General features: G+C 39.9%; 1 protein-coding gene across 1 annotated transcript in view; it reads right to left on the reverse strand.

Moving 5' to 3' along the window:
- Positions 1–14,991, reverse strand: part of CALCR (calcitonin receptor) — a 174,868-nt gene that overhangs the window by 44,440 nt on the left and 115,437 nt on the right. Inside the window, exons 5-7 of the mRNA XM_080384200.1 lie at positions 14,806–14,918; positions 10,489–10,580; positions 4,307–4,433 (exon numbers count right to left, since the gene is read on the reverse strand). Of these exons, the coding sequence (XP_080240326.1) occupies positions 4,307–4,433; positions 10,489–10,580; positions 14,806–14,918 (332 nt within the window). The remainder of the gene's footprint in view (positions 1–4,306; positions 4,434–10,488; positions 10,581–14,805; positions 14,919–14,991) is intronic.

Raw genomic sequence — 14,991 nt, forward strand, 5'->3', positions numbered from 1 at the left:
ATGACCACAGTGATAGCAACTTCAGTGAAATGCCTGGGGAGGGGAAGGGACTACGTGCTCCTTTCAGAGACAGAGTGTGCATGTTGCACCATCAGCTAGAGTGGTAAACTGGCTCAGGATCTTTAAAGTATATCTACATCTACACAAAGGGGCAAGAACAGACTTCAGCCTGTCACAACCTGTGTCCAAGGGGTGAGAGAGTTACAGACACTGCCAGCGGAAAGGACTGTGCCAGGCTCAGCCCTAGCCCATGCCCAACCTGTCCTTGCTGAGAAAATGAAATCACAGTGTTTGTAATGAAACATGGATTGCTTTGGGTTCTTCCTTACCAGCTCTGCTGCTGTACCCACGTAAGAGTGAATACAGGTTATTTATATATTAAGGCATAGATAAGCTGTGTGGCAGAGAGCTGGACTTGACAGTGAGATTGGAGCGTGCCTGAATGGATGCTGGATCTGATACACCATGGCCAAGCGCGAGACCCCACACAAACGTGGAGCACTGGCCCTTGCTATGGACTCTATAACTGCAACTGAAATGGAAACTCACATCATACAATGCCAGAAGCACGGGTGAAACTACTGCATGAAAGGTGAAGAGGCTACAGAAGAGCCTGGAGAAAGAGAACAGATATATCTACTGGGACAGGAAAGTGATAAAAATGCAGTAAGATTCCCAAAGCTTTTCTGGATGAGTTTCTAATGACTGAGGCATTACTGATCTGTGACCAGCCTTAGTCCCATCTACAAACGTATTCATATTGGTGCCCATGGAGCCGATCAATTGTTCAGTTTCTCGTTAGCAGAGCTATCCCTCCAGTCATTAGCTCTATCCTTCTCTACCCCATCAGCACTAAGTATTAAAATTACTAGTCTTGTGGAGATCAAAAAAAGAAAAATGCAGATCTGATGTGCAACGCAGGAGCGGGCTGGAAACTAGGACCATGCGTGGCTATCAGTTAGCTGACAATTAGTGGGGGACGAATGGTGCCAAGGATGGTGCCAAGGAAAGGTAACACCTTGCAGTTAATTGATGGTAGTTAACCACCAATCGGGGATTGCCTAGTATGCAATGCTTAGCTTCGAGAACCAATCTGTTTAAAATGTGCAGCTTCTGAAAGTGTATATAAACTCGTGCTTCTGTACAATAAATTGACATTTGCTTGCACCAAGCTGCGTCCCGTCTCTTCATTTGCCGCAGTGCAAGGCTATATTAATAGATTAGGCAGCAAGAGTTTTATTTATATTTCCAGGGTTTTTAATGAAGAACATAATGTGCTGTTCACAGATCACCCTTCTTCTGTGGGTCAGTCTCATTTAAGAAGGTGATACAAGATAGCCCTTCCTATAAAATCTGTTCCAGTAATAGCATAATTAATGCAGTTGCAACTTTAGATACAACATGAAAAAAAAATCTCACATAACATTTTTCAGTATGTGTAAATAAGTGTTCATATGTGTGACTTGTTTACTTTTGTTCAAGTGTTCCTGGACCTTTTTCATTGCTTCTTCATTTGTTGTACAGCCACCTGGGCTCACATCTTTCTCTTCCATCATTTCAAATCCAGATAAATCCAAAAGAAAGAGAGAGGGAAAAAAAATTACATAACCAGAAAGCAGTAAAAAATGAGGTAAAAAAGCAAATTAAGATATATAAGGTAACTTGACTTACCACTTTACATGAGCAGAATCATCATCAAAGGGTTTAACTCTGTACAGCAAACTGTGAGTAAGGATGCAGTACAGCCTCTCATGTAAATGATGCTTTGGATTGTCTCACATCTTTTCTGTCTGGATCACAAGGAGAATGTGGGTGTCTTGGTGTTAGGGATGAATTTCCTCTCTTGCTTTTCCTGCCTTTTCTCGTTGTTGTTTAACAGAACATTTTTCTTTCAAAATTATATGGATTTGTTGATATCCTTATAACACTGTAAGTATTTTCCCATGGTATTGCATATTTAAAGTCTATTATAAAACTTTAGGAAGGAAAAAAAGGTGGGAGCTATTGGGATGGAAACACATTTATTATTTTGCAGAATAAATACCAGCTTCATCTCTGTATATGGCCATCACATAAGGGCTATCTGTGACTCTTTGAAATTCTTTCTACACAACTCAGTATTTCTGTATTTATTGAAGGCAGGAGCCACATACACATGAGCCTGTCAAGCTCAGAAGATGCACGGGTGGGAAGTGGATAAATGCAGCAAACTACAAGAAGCCAGAAGTAGTTGTTTTAAAATGGACTTAATAAAACAGAGGGTGCAGTAGGGGTAGAAAAAACCAAGTTATGAAGCCTTTACTTGCTCTGTTAATCAGCATTAAAATAAAAATATTATGGGAATCTACTTGGTAGAATAAGTAAATTTTTAACACAAATCCTTTAATTCTTCATATGCTTATATGAAGACTATACGTAATGTCATCATGTGTTAAAAATGTGCCCCTGGCTGTTAATTTTCTTTTCCTAAACATGTATTTACAAGTTTATTATGTTACTAAAATAACAGAATACACTTTCCAGTAATGCTGGGAGACTTTGAACATGTTAACAGGTCACATCACCTTCTTTTTTTCTGAAGGTGAAATCTAGAATGTTAGGCAAGATCAAGTGGTGAGTGTACCCTCATCCTGCACTTGACTGCAGAAAAAAAATGGGAGACCCCAAGTCTTCTGGCCCCAAGTTTTTTACCTCTCCTCTAGACAGCAGTTCACTGCTGAGTCAAAGACATGCAAATTTCGTTTGGAAGAAGTGCAAAACAAGGGCTTTGTTCACCAAAGCATGCACTTAGCTAACTAGCTGCAGCCAGGTTTGCTAGCACAGCTATGTTTGGTAACATCAGAGGAAGGACAGTGCCTGGGCGATTTCCATGACTGTATTTAGCGCTAAGGGTCCTCTTCATATTCCAGCCGGAGACCTAAAAGCTGACTGCAGACAGGAACCACTGCTTTGGGGCTCCATGGCCTCCCAAGGTAGCCACTTATGTCGCTTCTATACTCTCTGTTGCCATAGCAACAGAGGCTGTCATATTCACTGGGTGATGCTCAGCATGCTAGTACCTGTCCTGGGGCTACCTGGCTCTACAGAATCTTCTGTGAGCTTTGTCACTGGCCTCACTGGGGTCAAGATTTCATTCCAAATAAAGATCCAGCTCAAAGGCATGAGATACGTTTTTTTTAAATGAAATCTTAGAGTGTAAGAGTCCTTGCCACAGCCTCAACTTTTAGTTTAAAGCACTTCAGATAATTTACTTCTGCTGTCAGGAAATATCATTCTTAATCCTGAGGGAATGATCTTGCTTCAATTTAGGTGCCTGATATAACCTGCCAGCTTTTTATCTTCAAATACCAAGTGCATTTTCATTGCATCTTTTGCACAGGCTACATAAGTATGATGCTATGTGGTAAGGAGAAACAAAATGTGTGATTTTTCAATTATTATTCTGCTTTTCTATTTTTTAATCCCCAGATGGTCTCTGGGACTGCTGATGTTTTCTTTAGTCTATATATTTCCTGCTTTAATTAGCTTACTTAACCAGCACACGTTTGAGACACGCATGTGATCAGGTAATAATATCAGGTGCTAATGTTAATTGCTTTCACAAAATTAGAAGCAGATAAATGGTTGAACCATAATTGAACGACCTTATTAGAAGACAAGCTGATCAGTGTTGTGACATAACTTGAGAGATTCCCAAGCTTACATTAATTTCCCATCAGCTGGGGCTGCTGTAACGACAGTGAGCACAATGTGATTGCTCTGTTCGAGAGCAAGATCGGAGCTGGGTGGCTGAGATCTGCCATACATATTTATCAGCTGAGGGGCTGGCACAATTTGTAGCACTAAGAGCAGTGAAGCAAGCTATTGCTTTGATTTACTACCTGCCCAGAAAAAAAATCCAGCAAACTGATCTGAAAAAAGTTGTCTCTCTCTCAATACCTGCCCCTCCCCAGCACGTGTGCTTGTGTCAAAGGGCAGGCAGCCACCAAGGGCATCTGTCCCTTCAGGAGTTTTGTTGGGAAGTGTCAGCTAGGTAGTTCTGAGAACACCGGGGATCTGACACGTGTTTGTATGGATGGGCTGGCTGAAGCAAGTCTGAGTCTTCTCCTTCTTGTATCAGATTCAGAGATTTTTGTTGCTTGGTGAATGATCTGAGCAAATTGAGTGAAACTCCCAGAATCTGCACTTTCCATGCACATTGTACCAGATGGCTATCAGGAACTGATGAATGGGAATGTCTGGTTTTGACATGGCTGTTGTAATTTTACTTGGGTGTTAAGATGGAGAGGAGTCATGCAGTACTTACAGGATCTTTTTTTACAAGGCTCGGGTTAGGCACGACAGCAATGAGGTGGGCAATTGTAAACACGGAGTTCAGCACGTAAGAAAAAAACAAATTCTTATGCAGTGTTATCCTTTGACAGCTGAGGCTCCTGAAAAATATGTAGCACACATTGTAAAGTAGTATTTTTCTTCTGATGTCACTTTAACAAGCTTTTTCTGGCAACAGTCTCTCAAGAATGCCTTTTGGCCAGGCGTAATCGGAAAATACATGCCTTGCATTGTGGCCATAACCTCTGACAAATTTTTGGGTTTGTTTTTACACCTGTTTAGCACCACATGCTTTTTAGGCCATGTTGTAAAGAGCCATCCATCTACATTCTCAGCCCTTGCTGCCTTTCTTCATTTCATGGTAATTGAGATAATAAGTGGTGAAGCAGAACCCTGAGAATCATTAGATGAGCATGATGCAAGTAATGAACATCAGGAATACTGCTTTATAAGTAACTGTTCCCTGGAGACTCAATTTCCCAAATACTCAGATGAAAATTATTTGCTACTTTAGGAATTAGTGGTGAGACAGGATGGGAACTTTGCACAGGAATCTCCTTAAATTACAGGGGGATTTGGGTTGGTATCCTGCATGTTTCCAACTCCAGCTGAGATCCCAGACCAGAAGAGGTTGTTTTCCTGCTCAGAAGGAGCAGTAATTTTTTCTGAATGACTGATTTTGGGGAGAGGAGGATTTCTGCTATTGTGGGTAGCAGAAGTTCACAGAATTCTTGTGAAACCCAATCGTGACTGCAGTTTCAGACCTGAACTGTCTCCCCTTCTTAACTCACGCCCAAACCCTTATGCCACCTCCTGGGCTACCCCTGAAGAAGAGAGCAATTCCCCTGCAGTGCTCCACGCCCCGAGCACAGCCCAGGACTGGCAGGAGGTGATTGCAGGAAGGTAATCATGGAGTTGTTAGATAATGCTGTGATGTCTGTATTCATTGGTCACTGAGAGCAAGCAGGCAAAACTGCCAGGTAAAAAAGAGCCAAGAAGAGCAAGTATCACTGTCTCACTGAGGTAAGCTTCCCTCTTGGCACTAGGAGTCTCTTGCAGTCTGCAACGGAGCACAGGCTGTGACTTTCTGATGCCCTGCATGTAGAGGTCAACACAAAATGCACTTTCTTTAAAAACAGAGTTCATCTAACAAAATGAACTCTTTTCTGCTTATTTTCCTTGTTTATTTATTTTCCTTTTTTTAGCTCCTGTCTTCCTCTTAGTTTTACTCCTGCATTGCTCTCTTCCTCTCCTCTCAGTATTCCTCACCTTTTTCCCTTGACTCCAGCTTTCATGTTAAAGACCCGTATGGATCATTAAGCAAATATTTCCATACCCACAGCTTTGCCATCAAAATGGTACCAGCACCTGCCTGACTTGGTCCACACCAAGAGGAGAATACTTTGGCAAACCCAAACCCCTTGATTCATCCTCTGCTGGTTTTTACAATCATCTGTAATCTACTCCTCCTCTGACCTTTCTTAGCTTTCTTCCCAGCCCTCTTCCTAACTTTTTCATCATTCCTTCGTGGTGTTTTTGAAGGCTCCTTGTTATCCCCCACCCATCTTTCTGTATGCTCCCTGCTCTGCTTCATTAAACAGTACGCAAGAAGGCCTCACAAAGCCAGTTATCCCCGTCTAAAACTTGTGAAGTTTTTTGTGTCCCTATGCCTCTATCAATTGTGTCTTAAGAGTTTCAGAGTCTCCTACATTTCTTGTGGTTCCCCTGTGTTTCACATTTATTCTTCATCTACATTTTCTTTGACAGAGATAGGTTCTCCTATCTACTCACAGCCACTCTTACTTTTGAGTTCCTGTCTCCACTCCTTTATTGCATCTAGGATATTTTGACTTCCAAGAAGCTTTTAGCATTATTTTCTTCAGAGATCTGGACTGTGAATCTGTGATCTGTGATTTCTTCTCATTCACAAACACCAAGAATACTAATTTTCACCCCCAGCCAGTTATTTTCTATCTTTACCCACTTACTTAGTTTTAAATTATTCTCATGCTTTCTACCACGCCCTCCCTTGCCCCTGGGGAAAACTCCCTACAAACTTCCATAAATTACCCTTCTACCCATCATCCTTCTTCAACTCCCTTTAAAAGCCTTGGCAACAATTAAACTGCAGGTGCATTCACAGCACACCATCTATTATTCTGGCAAATCTAGACTTATTGTACTACCCATCTGTCTTTATACAAATGTTTTTGCTTTAATAATTCAATTGGAAATGGTTTGGAGTTAAGAGTGCCTTTTTTCTTTTGTGTTTTATCATATAAGATAATGGGGCTTCAGTTTGCAATAATAAAAATATTGCAATAATGTGATGAGGTATGTAACTGTGACACTATGAATACTCTGCCTCCTGTTATGAATTAGTATTTGCTTAGTGATGTTCATTGCTACTGATTCAGTATTCCCTTCTGAAAGTACTGCAACATCTGTGATGCCATATCATTATGAATCTTGATACTCCAAACTGAAAGGAAAATAAATCTCTGCCAGGAAAGACTTGTATGTGGAAAACAGCAACTTCTGCAAGCTGTTGCTGCCCCTACAGTCAAAGGCTATTACATAGTACTGAAAGACCTCTTGCCATCTGATTGACAGCTTGCCTTCTGTTGAAGGTCAAATAATCCATTGCTGTCATAGCCAGGTGATAGAACACAACTGAAGGTAACATGAACTCTGCTCCCATACAGCTTTATTCTGACTTTCTTATGATCTTAGTTTGGTTTCTTCTTTATCTTCTCATTTTGTAGCACTTTGTTTTAATTCCTTTCTCTACTTCTGCCTGTAACCTTTGTCTCATGGATTAGTCATGGAAGGGGAAGGAGAAGTGGAGGAGGAAAGAGAGGAGGAGTTGTGTTACTGTCTGGAAGGCTGGTGTAGATGAGTGTTTCAGGGTAGCCTGGGATCGGTCAGGATTGTGTGTCGTCCATGACTCAGAGCTAAGAGTGAGTCAGCCTCATCCTGCCTTGCTTGCTGCAAGGAATCATATTCCTGGTCCATTTTGGGCAGCTAATTTAACCAAACCCTGTCTTTACTGTCCCAAAGAACTCAGAAGCTGGGGTATAAGATTCCAAATCAGATTAAACTGTGCCCTTTCCAGTTTTCTTAAAGCATTACTGTGGCTATGGTTTGGTGCTCTTTATCTTTACTTAGACAGGGAGGAAATTTATCAGTTCATTGGGCAGAGATTCTATCTATCTCTGTACCTGATTACTGCATGTTATCACAGTCACTCATCAAATTGCCTCTCCAGAAATCAGCAGAATTCACAACCAGTACTTTGGATCCACCTATTCTGAGCCTGTAGTCTTACAGATTCTTACAGTCTATGCAAAGTCCAACCATTTCATTTTCCTATGTTTCCTAGACTCACTCTTGGTCGTGGTGATGTTGAGGGCTGCTTCTTGTACTACCCTTCCTGTCTGACAGTTGAGGCACAGACATCTCCTCGTACAGCTCTAAGGTCTGTGCTAGCTTATTCTGCCTTCTCAACTTACTAAGCATACCCTTTTCCAGCCTACATGGATACCCTCATCCATGGTGTACTTTTCCAGGGACCAGCAGCAGATGATGTAACCAGGCGGGAAGCTTTGCATAAAGTTACTAAGAAAATCACTATTAGAAGGCACACATCCTAAAGATATCCATAGATATGTAGTACATATAGATCAAAACCGGGACCAGAAATTGGCTAAGGTGCCTCATGTAAGATTTCCATTAAATAATACAGGGACTCTGCGGCTAGGACTGATGTAAGCACTGGCACAAGGTATCTGGGCTTTTGTAGAGCACCTTTAAATGCAGATTTTTAGAGCAAGGCAACCATCCCTTGTGCTGTAGAGGTGGGGGTTCCGCAAAGGGTTCTTTTTATCCCCAAATTTATACAATTACTATGCATGTGTAAGCTGGAATTTTGTTTGCTATGTGCTGATGGATTCTACAAATCTTCAAATATGTATTTCTGGCCAAAAAAAACAGATTTCAGAAACTCAGATAATTTAGTTGATGGTATCTCACAAACCAGCATGTATAGTTTGTCACATTGCATTTAAGTTTTTCACCTGTGCTGCAGAACATTACATCTATCAATTCCAAGACACTTAACAAATGCCAGTTAATTTAGACACGTAAAAACTCTGTACTAAAAGATTCATAGTAAATGTTTAAAACTAAATGATCATGATAGAAAATGCACTGGGTATATTTCATTACGATTCCATGGCCTTACAGGTGACAAAAAGGAATAGCTGGATGTTTACAGAAATACTTCTGTTTGAGTTAAGCCTGCAAGATAAATGAATGGGAAAAATGACCAGTTTTTCCCTTCTCAGACTTGGAAATCTCAGTGTGAAAAACTGCTTTGGAAAATAAAGGTTCTATGGAGAATGAATCCTGGTCTTTTTGAAAATAAGGCAGATAATACATTCGTGATTTGATATATACTTCATGAGTGGAAATGGATTAATTTAGAACCTGCTCATAATTCACAGTTACTCTTTTGGTAACTAAGATCTGAAAAAAATGCATCTGATGTATTTTTTAAATTTGAGTTGGGAGATTTGAGGGCTTATTTTTGGCTTCCATTTTTCTGGAAAGCTAAATTACAATCTTGAAACAGTATGCTTTTACAATGACAACAGTGATGGACTTCTAATTATTACAAGTTGCCATTATTGTGCAACTGTTCTTTCTTAAACTCTGTAAAGAAACTTGTGAAGAAAAAAAAATTTTTGAGTCCCCTTTTCTTTGTATTCTTGATTCCTCAAATAATACTGCATTCTTTGAAGACCTGGGTCTTTTTTTCTGTATTCTCAAATAAGGTAAGGCTTTTGGCAATAAAAGTCCATCAGGTTACAACCAAGTGTGCTACTTATTCAGAAGCAGTTGTAATTGTTTCTTATACTACTCTATTTCCCAGCATGCAGTGTAGGGAATACTTGTTTGTATCCTTGGAAGTCTTTATCCACATAAAGTCAGAAAACTTTACTTGGCCTTTTAGACTACCTTGCAGTTATGTCCAGACATACTCTATTGATGGTGAGCATTTCCCTGTCTCTGTTCACGAACTGATGGTCTGGCTATCTGATTACAAGTAACGGATGCAGCCTGGCTGAAAATTAGCAAGGTACCGTCCCATTTGGGTCATTATACTGGATGTACCATTCTGTTTCATCAAAGTACCTGTGAATGTACATTACAACCCTGATTTCTGAGTGTGCTATCAGTCTGGGAAGTTTGCAGGCTACAGTAATGTTGTGAAGGTGAAATACCTTAAAAAGATTGCTTAAGAGCTAGAAGAATATAGCTTATGCAAGTCATCATAGCTCTGGATGTACAATAGTTCAGGATCTTGTCCATTGTTTATTCTTGAGTATTTTCCCCAGTGCCTTTGATGTCTTCTAGTGCTTACCATTTCCCTGAGCTGAAAACTGAAGGCTGTTCCCAGACAGCGCTTCACTACTGATTGTAACTGAAGTTGTGACTACATGTCTGACAGCAAATCTGAGCTCCCTCTGCTCCTTCACTGCAGACAGGTTTACTAAAGGACAAGATTTAAACGCTGTAGTTAAGTTTCCATATATTAGCTGCAATGCTTTCAGTGAATATTAATTTAGCCTCCTTTAAAGTTCTGATACAGCACATCAGTGGTTTTCCTTTTATGACGACAGGCTATATACTAATGTCAGATTCACTCAGTGCTGAGCCCTGTGAACACCTATTCAAGTCAATAGATCAGTCCTTGTGCATCAAATGAATGTATCCCTGTTCTTCAGGAGCTGGGGGCTCCAAGCCACTGCCCGGTGCAGTCACTGCATCTGCCAGGGGCTGGACATGCCCTTCAAGAAACAACAGGCAACTGGTAAATGAAGGGCCTTACGACATCCTCAGCTACACCATTTCCCTATAGGTTGCACTTTTACACCAGTCTTGACAAATATAACAGCATGATCTTGACTACACACCACTGGGAGACATCCCATGGGCATGAGGACCCTGTGCTGAGACTTTTTTACCAGAACTATAGAAAAAAAACTCTCAGAAGAGCTGCTTCTCACTGCCATATCCCCTTCCAAGCTTTTCTTTGGTTACCACTTGAGATCCCTCAGGGAAAGAAGAGAGTGTCTGTTAGAAACCACTTACTTGAAATAGAAGAAAATTGCCAAGGAAATCAACAGGGATGTTATAGACAAAGCATGGCCAACGATTGCCATATAATAAAGTATGAACGCCATCTGCAATTTAACAAAAAGAAAAGGCAGACATGAACAATTTGCAGGCACTTGGGGTTTTTTCTCATCAAAGAAGAGTCTACAAAATCAATCTCCTATTTTGTATTTCTTTTAAAGGTTCTTTTTCAATATACTGTTAATATCAGCTCTCTATTAAATAGCATGACTCATGGTCTGAAGATAAGTGTTTCTTACAATGAGTTGATCTGTTTCTGCTGCGCTGAAGTAACTGGTGAGGTCCCAGCTCACACTATGCGTCACTAACTTTCCCAAGCTCTAGGGGAGTGCAGCAGACATAACACATTCAGATTTTCAAAAAGCCCATGACAAGTTCCCATGAAAAATAAAAAAAAAAAATTAAGGAAAATAGGTTGCCACAGGATTTGGAGAAAGCTTTTATGGTTTGAAAGCAGCTTAAACAACGGGAAGCAAAAACTTAATGGTCACTTTTGGAGATGAGTCAGTGGTTAGGTGCCCTCAGGACTGGTATCAGGGCTGGTTTTTTGCTCAATGTATTCATCAGTGACCTGACGCAGAGAAATCTCTAAGTTTCCAGGTGACACTTAGGTCTTCCAGATAATAGTGAGGGACTCCAGAAGGCTCAGATGACAGAGGGAACAAGAAGATGTCATATGAGCTTTAATACAGAAAAAAATGGGGTGATACACCTAGGGACAAACGCCCTAAACCCTGCCTACACAATGCTTAACTCCAAACTGGAAACCAAACTCAGGAAAAAATCTTGGAGTTATCCTGGCCAGTTCTCTGAATCATTGGTTTACTGTGTGACGACAGGCAAAAAGTCAACAAAATGCTGGATTTGATCAGGCAAGACACTGAGGGTAGAATAGCATTGTGCTTCTATTTAAAAATTACATTGCACATCTTAAATAGATGTTTCCACACCTGATGGACATGGCAGAGCTAGGAAAGTTGGAAAGAAGGCAACTAAAATAATTGAGGTAGAGTGGCTGTGTTATGACAAGTGGGTACAAATGCTGAGATTCTCCCACCTGGAGAGAAGTCATAGGGGGCTTATGATTAAGGCCTATAGAGTCACAAAAGCAGTAATGAGGTGAAAATTATCCTCAACTCCTACCACACTAAGCACACCCTGAGACAAATTCTGGTTCACACTGGTATGAGCCTTGCTATTGGGCAACTAGATGGTCTTACAGATAACTGGGCTTTCACTTTGACCAGTATCAGTGAAACGATGGGCTTATACTCTGAGTAGAAAATAGGCCTAATAGTTTGACCAGTATTGGTGAAAAGATAGGCCTACCCATATTTTCTATGCCAACAGTGAAACAAAATTGCAGGACAGCACCTGGGCTTCAGAATGCTGTGGCATTTAAATGTCATACTTGGTCTCAGCCAAGCTCTTAAGCATTACCCAGCTGTTAGAAGACTGCGGGAGGCTAAACGGCATGCCAGGCTTCACCATCACCTTCTTTTCTGAAAGTGCTTACATAGCACCAGCCTGTCCCCCCCTCAAAAAAAGGCTAAGTAGGAGTTATTTTAATAACTATAAGAAATAATCTTAATTCCTCTGCTGGGTTTATTTTATTTTCAGCTCTACCTCACTGATTGTTCTTTTGTTATGCAATTTTCCTTTTTTCAATTATTAGATGAATTGTTTTCTGTAGCCCTAAGTTTTGTAACTCATGTATTATGGGGTTTTTTGTGTGTGTGTGCTTCCAAGTAATTTTAAACATTCATTTGGAAATAAATAAGAATAAAATTCAGAAAACAAAGCCATTTCTCTTAGGAAATGTGCACCTCTTCTTATCTAGTTTGTTCTTCAGTCATTTTACAACTTTGGAATCAGTTCCTGCTTTCATTAGCCTAGGTGGCAGTGGCCTGATTCAGATTTAAACCAAAGCCACATTTACACTGTCCTGACCATGCAGAACCGCCATGATCTGAGTGTAAATATCATTCACCAGGTTATGGAAATCTATGCATATTAAACGCAAATACCCTAGGTCTCCTAGTTTTCCTTTGCAAATGCTAACCACTACATCGCTAGTGAGTGCAAATGCTTAACAACTTGTTCTGAGAGCACCAGCAACCCCAGAGAGGGCAGAGATGAGACAACTTTCTGAAACAGAGGAGTGAGAGAGATTTATACCTATGTGCATATGACATTTCGTCTACTCTATACTAAGGGGTGGCTATGCTTTTAAATTATATTAGATTGATATAATTTTTAAGCCTGAATTTAATTTACAGATGAAGTGTTCAAAACTATGTTGTTTTGCTGCCTGTCGTTATAGAACCCTTAGCCTGAAACAGCTGGAAGCAGGAAAGGCTTCCAGACGGCTACACGCAAGTCTACGTGCACCCCGAGGACTCTTGGTTATTCAAACTATCCAACTTTCAGCACACAACTCTTAAATCAGTTTAACTGTATATCTGGGACTGGGCAAAAGCATTTTTGATTACTCCATGTAAACTTTACTATGGTAACTCCTGAAAAAAAGCTTTCCGAATATAACAGCGAAGATAGTTCAGAATGGACGGACCTGTCAGCTAACAAAGCATATGGTCTATCACCACCTTTTCAAGAACCGGCTGCAATATTATTTTTCTTTGAGTGATCTGTCTCAAAAGTATAGCATGTTGGTATTTTCAGTTAACTTCAAACAAATAATGAATTATTTTGTTAATTTCTGCACTCCTTGAACTGGCCACCTATCATGCTCCTTTTGGTGCACAGGTCTTGCAACATGCTGACCAAATTTATAGTTTATGCAGATTTTGTCATCCTGGGCTTACGAAACTTCTAAAAGAAACACTTAACTGTTCTTATTTGTTCTCCTAGAATTCTTCATTTGAGGAAAGAGAATTCTCTAATAGGAATACATCCTACTCAGTTAATTATATTAGCCATAGGTACATGGAAATAGTCTGCAAATGAAGAATACTCCTGTTTTTGAAGACCTGGATTAATGGTCATAAACTAACTTGGCATTTCTGTAAAGGCAGATTCTTTCTGCATTTCCCATCTTTCTTCCCCGCCCCCCCCCCGAAGAATCTCAATGTACGCATACTTTTCCTTTGTGTTCTATCTACACTTTGCTTGAAATATGTTCAAAATCGTTATTCTGGAAGGCACAGATAATAGGTAATAGAACTATATTTTTTGCCTCCCTACATGCGCCAACATCTGGAAAATTGTATTTTTATGGTGCTTCTACTTAATGCCTCTGTGAGCTCAGATTGTTACTATTATTCTCTCTTTGTCACATAGGTGAGTCTCGTTTTACCATGATGGCTCCTCATGCTGCAAAAACTTTTAGAATTTACCTCCTGCCAGCGCAGTAGACTTTTCCAAGGCCCTTTGGGCTGGATCATTACTAAATATAATCATATACTGCTTTTTGGCTGCATTAAAAATGATCCTCCAACACAAACGTAAAATCAAATCACTTTTTGACTCTTTTCCTTCCACAATTCTGAATAGCCACAAATTATTCTGTCACAAATCTGTACTCAGATTTTCCTGGAGCTCCACTCAGATTTGAGAAATATATTTATTTTCATGAGCTTCCCTAACAATTTTTTTCAGCTTTTCTCAGATTTCTCTCTCCTTGTTTCTTTTGGTGCTCTTATATTTAGATCTCCTCTTCCAGCTTAGCAATTTGATTTTGGAAATACTGAGACAAATACTTAATTTGTTACCATAAATAGTCTCAATGACTTCAGTCAAACTGTTAAATGCGTTCAGGCTTGTTGGATTTACTGGATTAATAGCACCTTCATAAATATTACTTCTTAAAGGGAGTGAGTACAGAGTGATATTCTTTGCTTAAGAAAAATGATTTAAACTTATTTTAATATTTCTAGCCCTGCAGATAAGACATCAACACCTTGGAAGATCCTTGTTACAGAAAGAAAAATTGATATTCTAAAGGATCATTTTATAACTATTGGATAATCAGGGAAAATAATAGGAATTTTAAAATGCATTTGAAAAATACTGCAAAACTTGTCATATGAATTGCTACTAAATTATCCACCCCGCAGCAAACATACATTTAGGTTTGAACACTCATCAAATACTTTTAATAAGCTAAAATCATGAGGACAATGCTATTAAATTATTGTGCAACAAATAAAACTGAAAGATGAGGACTATTCTGATCTCTTTCATAGGTGCCTTACTACTAGCCCAGCCCAAACGCATTCCCAGCCAGCCACTGCCTTTGTAACTGTAGCATACCTTCAGTTTTTCAGAGGTGAAAGAGTTGCACAGGGTATAGTTGGACCACGTTCGGTTGCTCTCAGGATGGCGGAACCAGTTTCCAGTTTCATCACAGTATTTTGAAGCCCTCTCTGACGATAAATTGCAATAATAGTTATTTTACCATGTGCATGTTACACATTGAAAAATCCATTTAAAAGAATT

Source organism: Falco punctatus, assembly GCF_963210335.1.
Source record: "Falco punctatus genome assembly, chromosome: 4".
NCBI lineage: Eukaryota > Metazoa > Chordata > Aves > Falconiformes > Falconidae > Falco > Falco punctatus.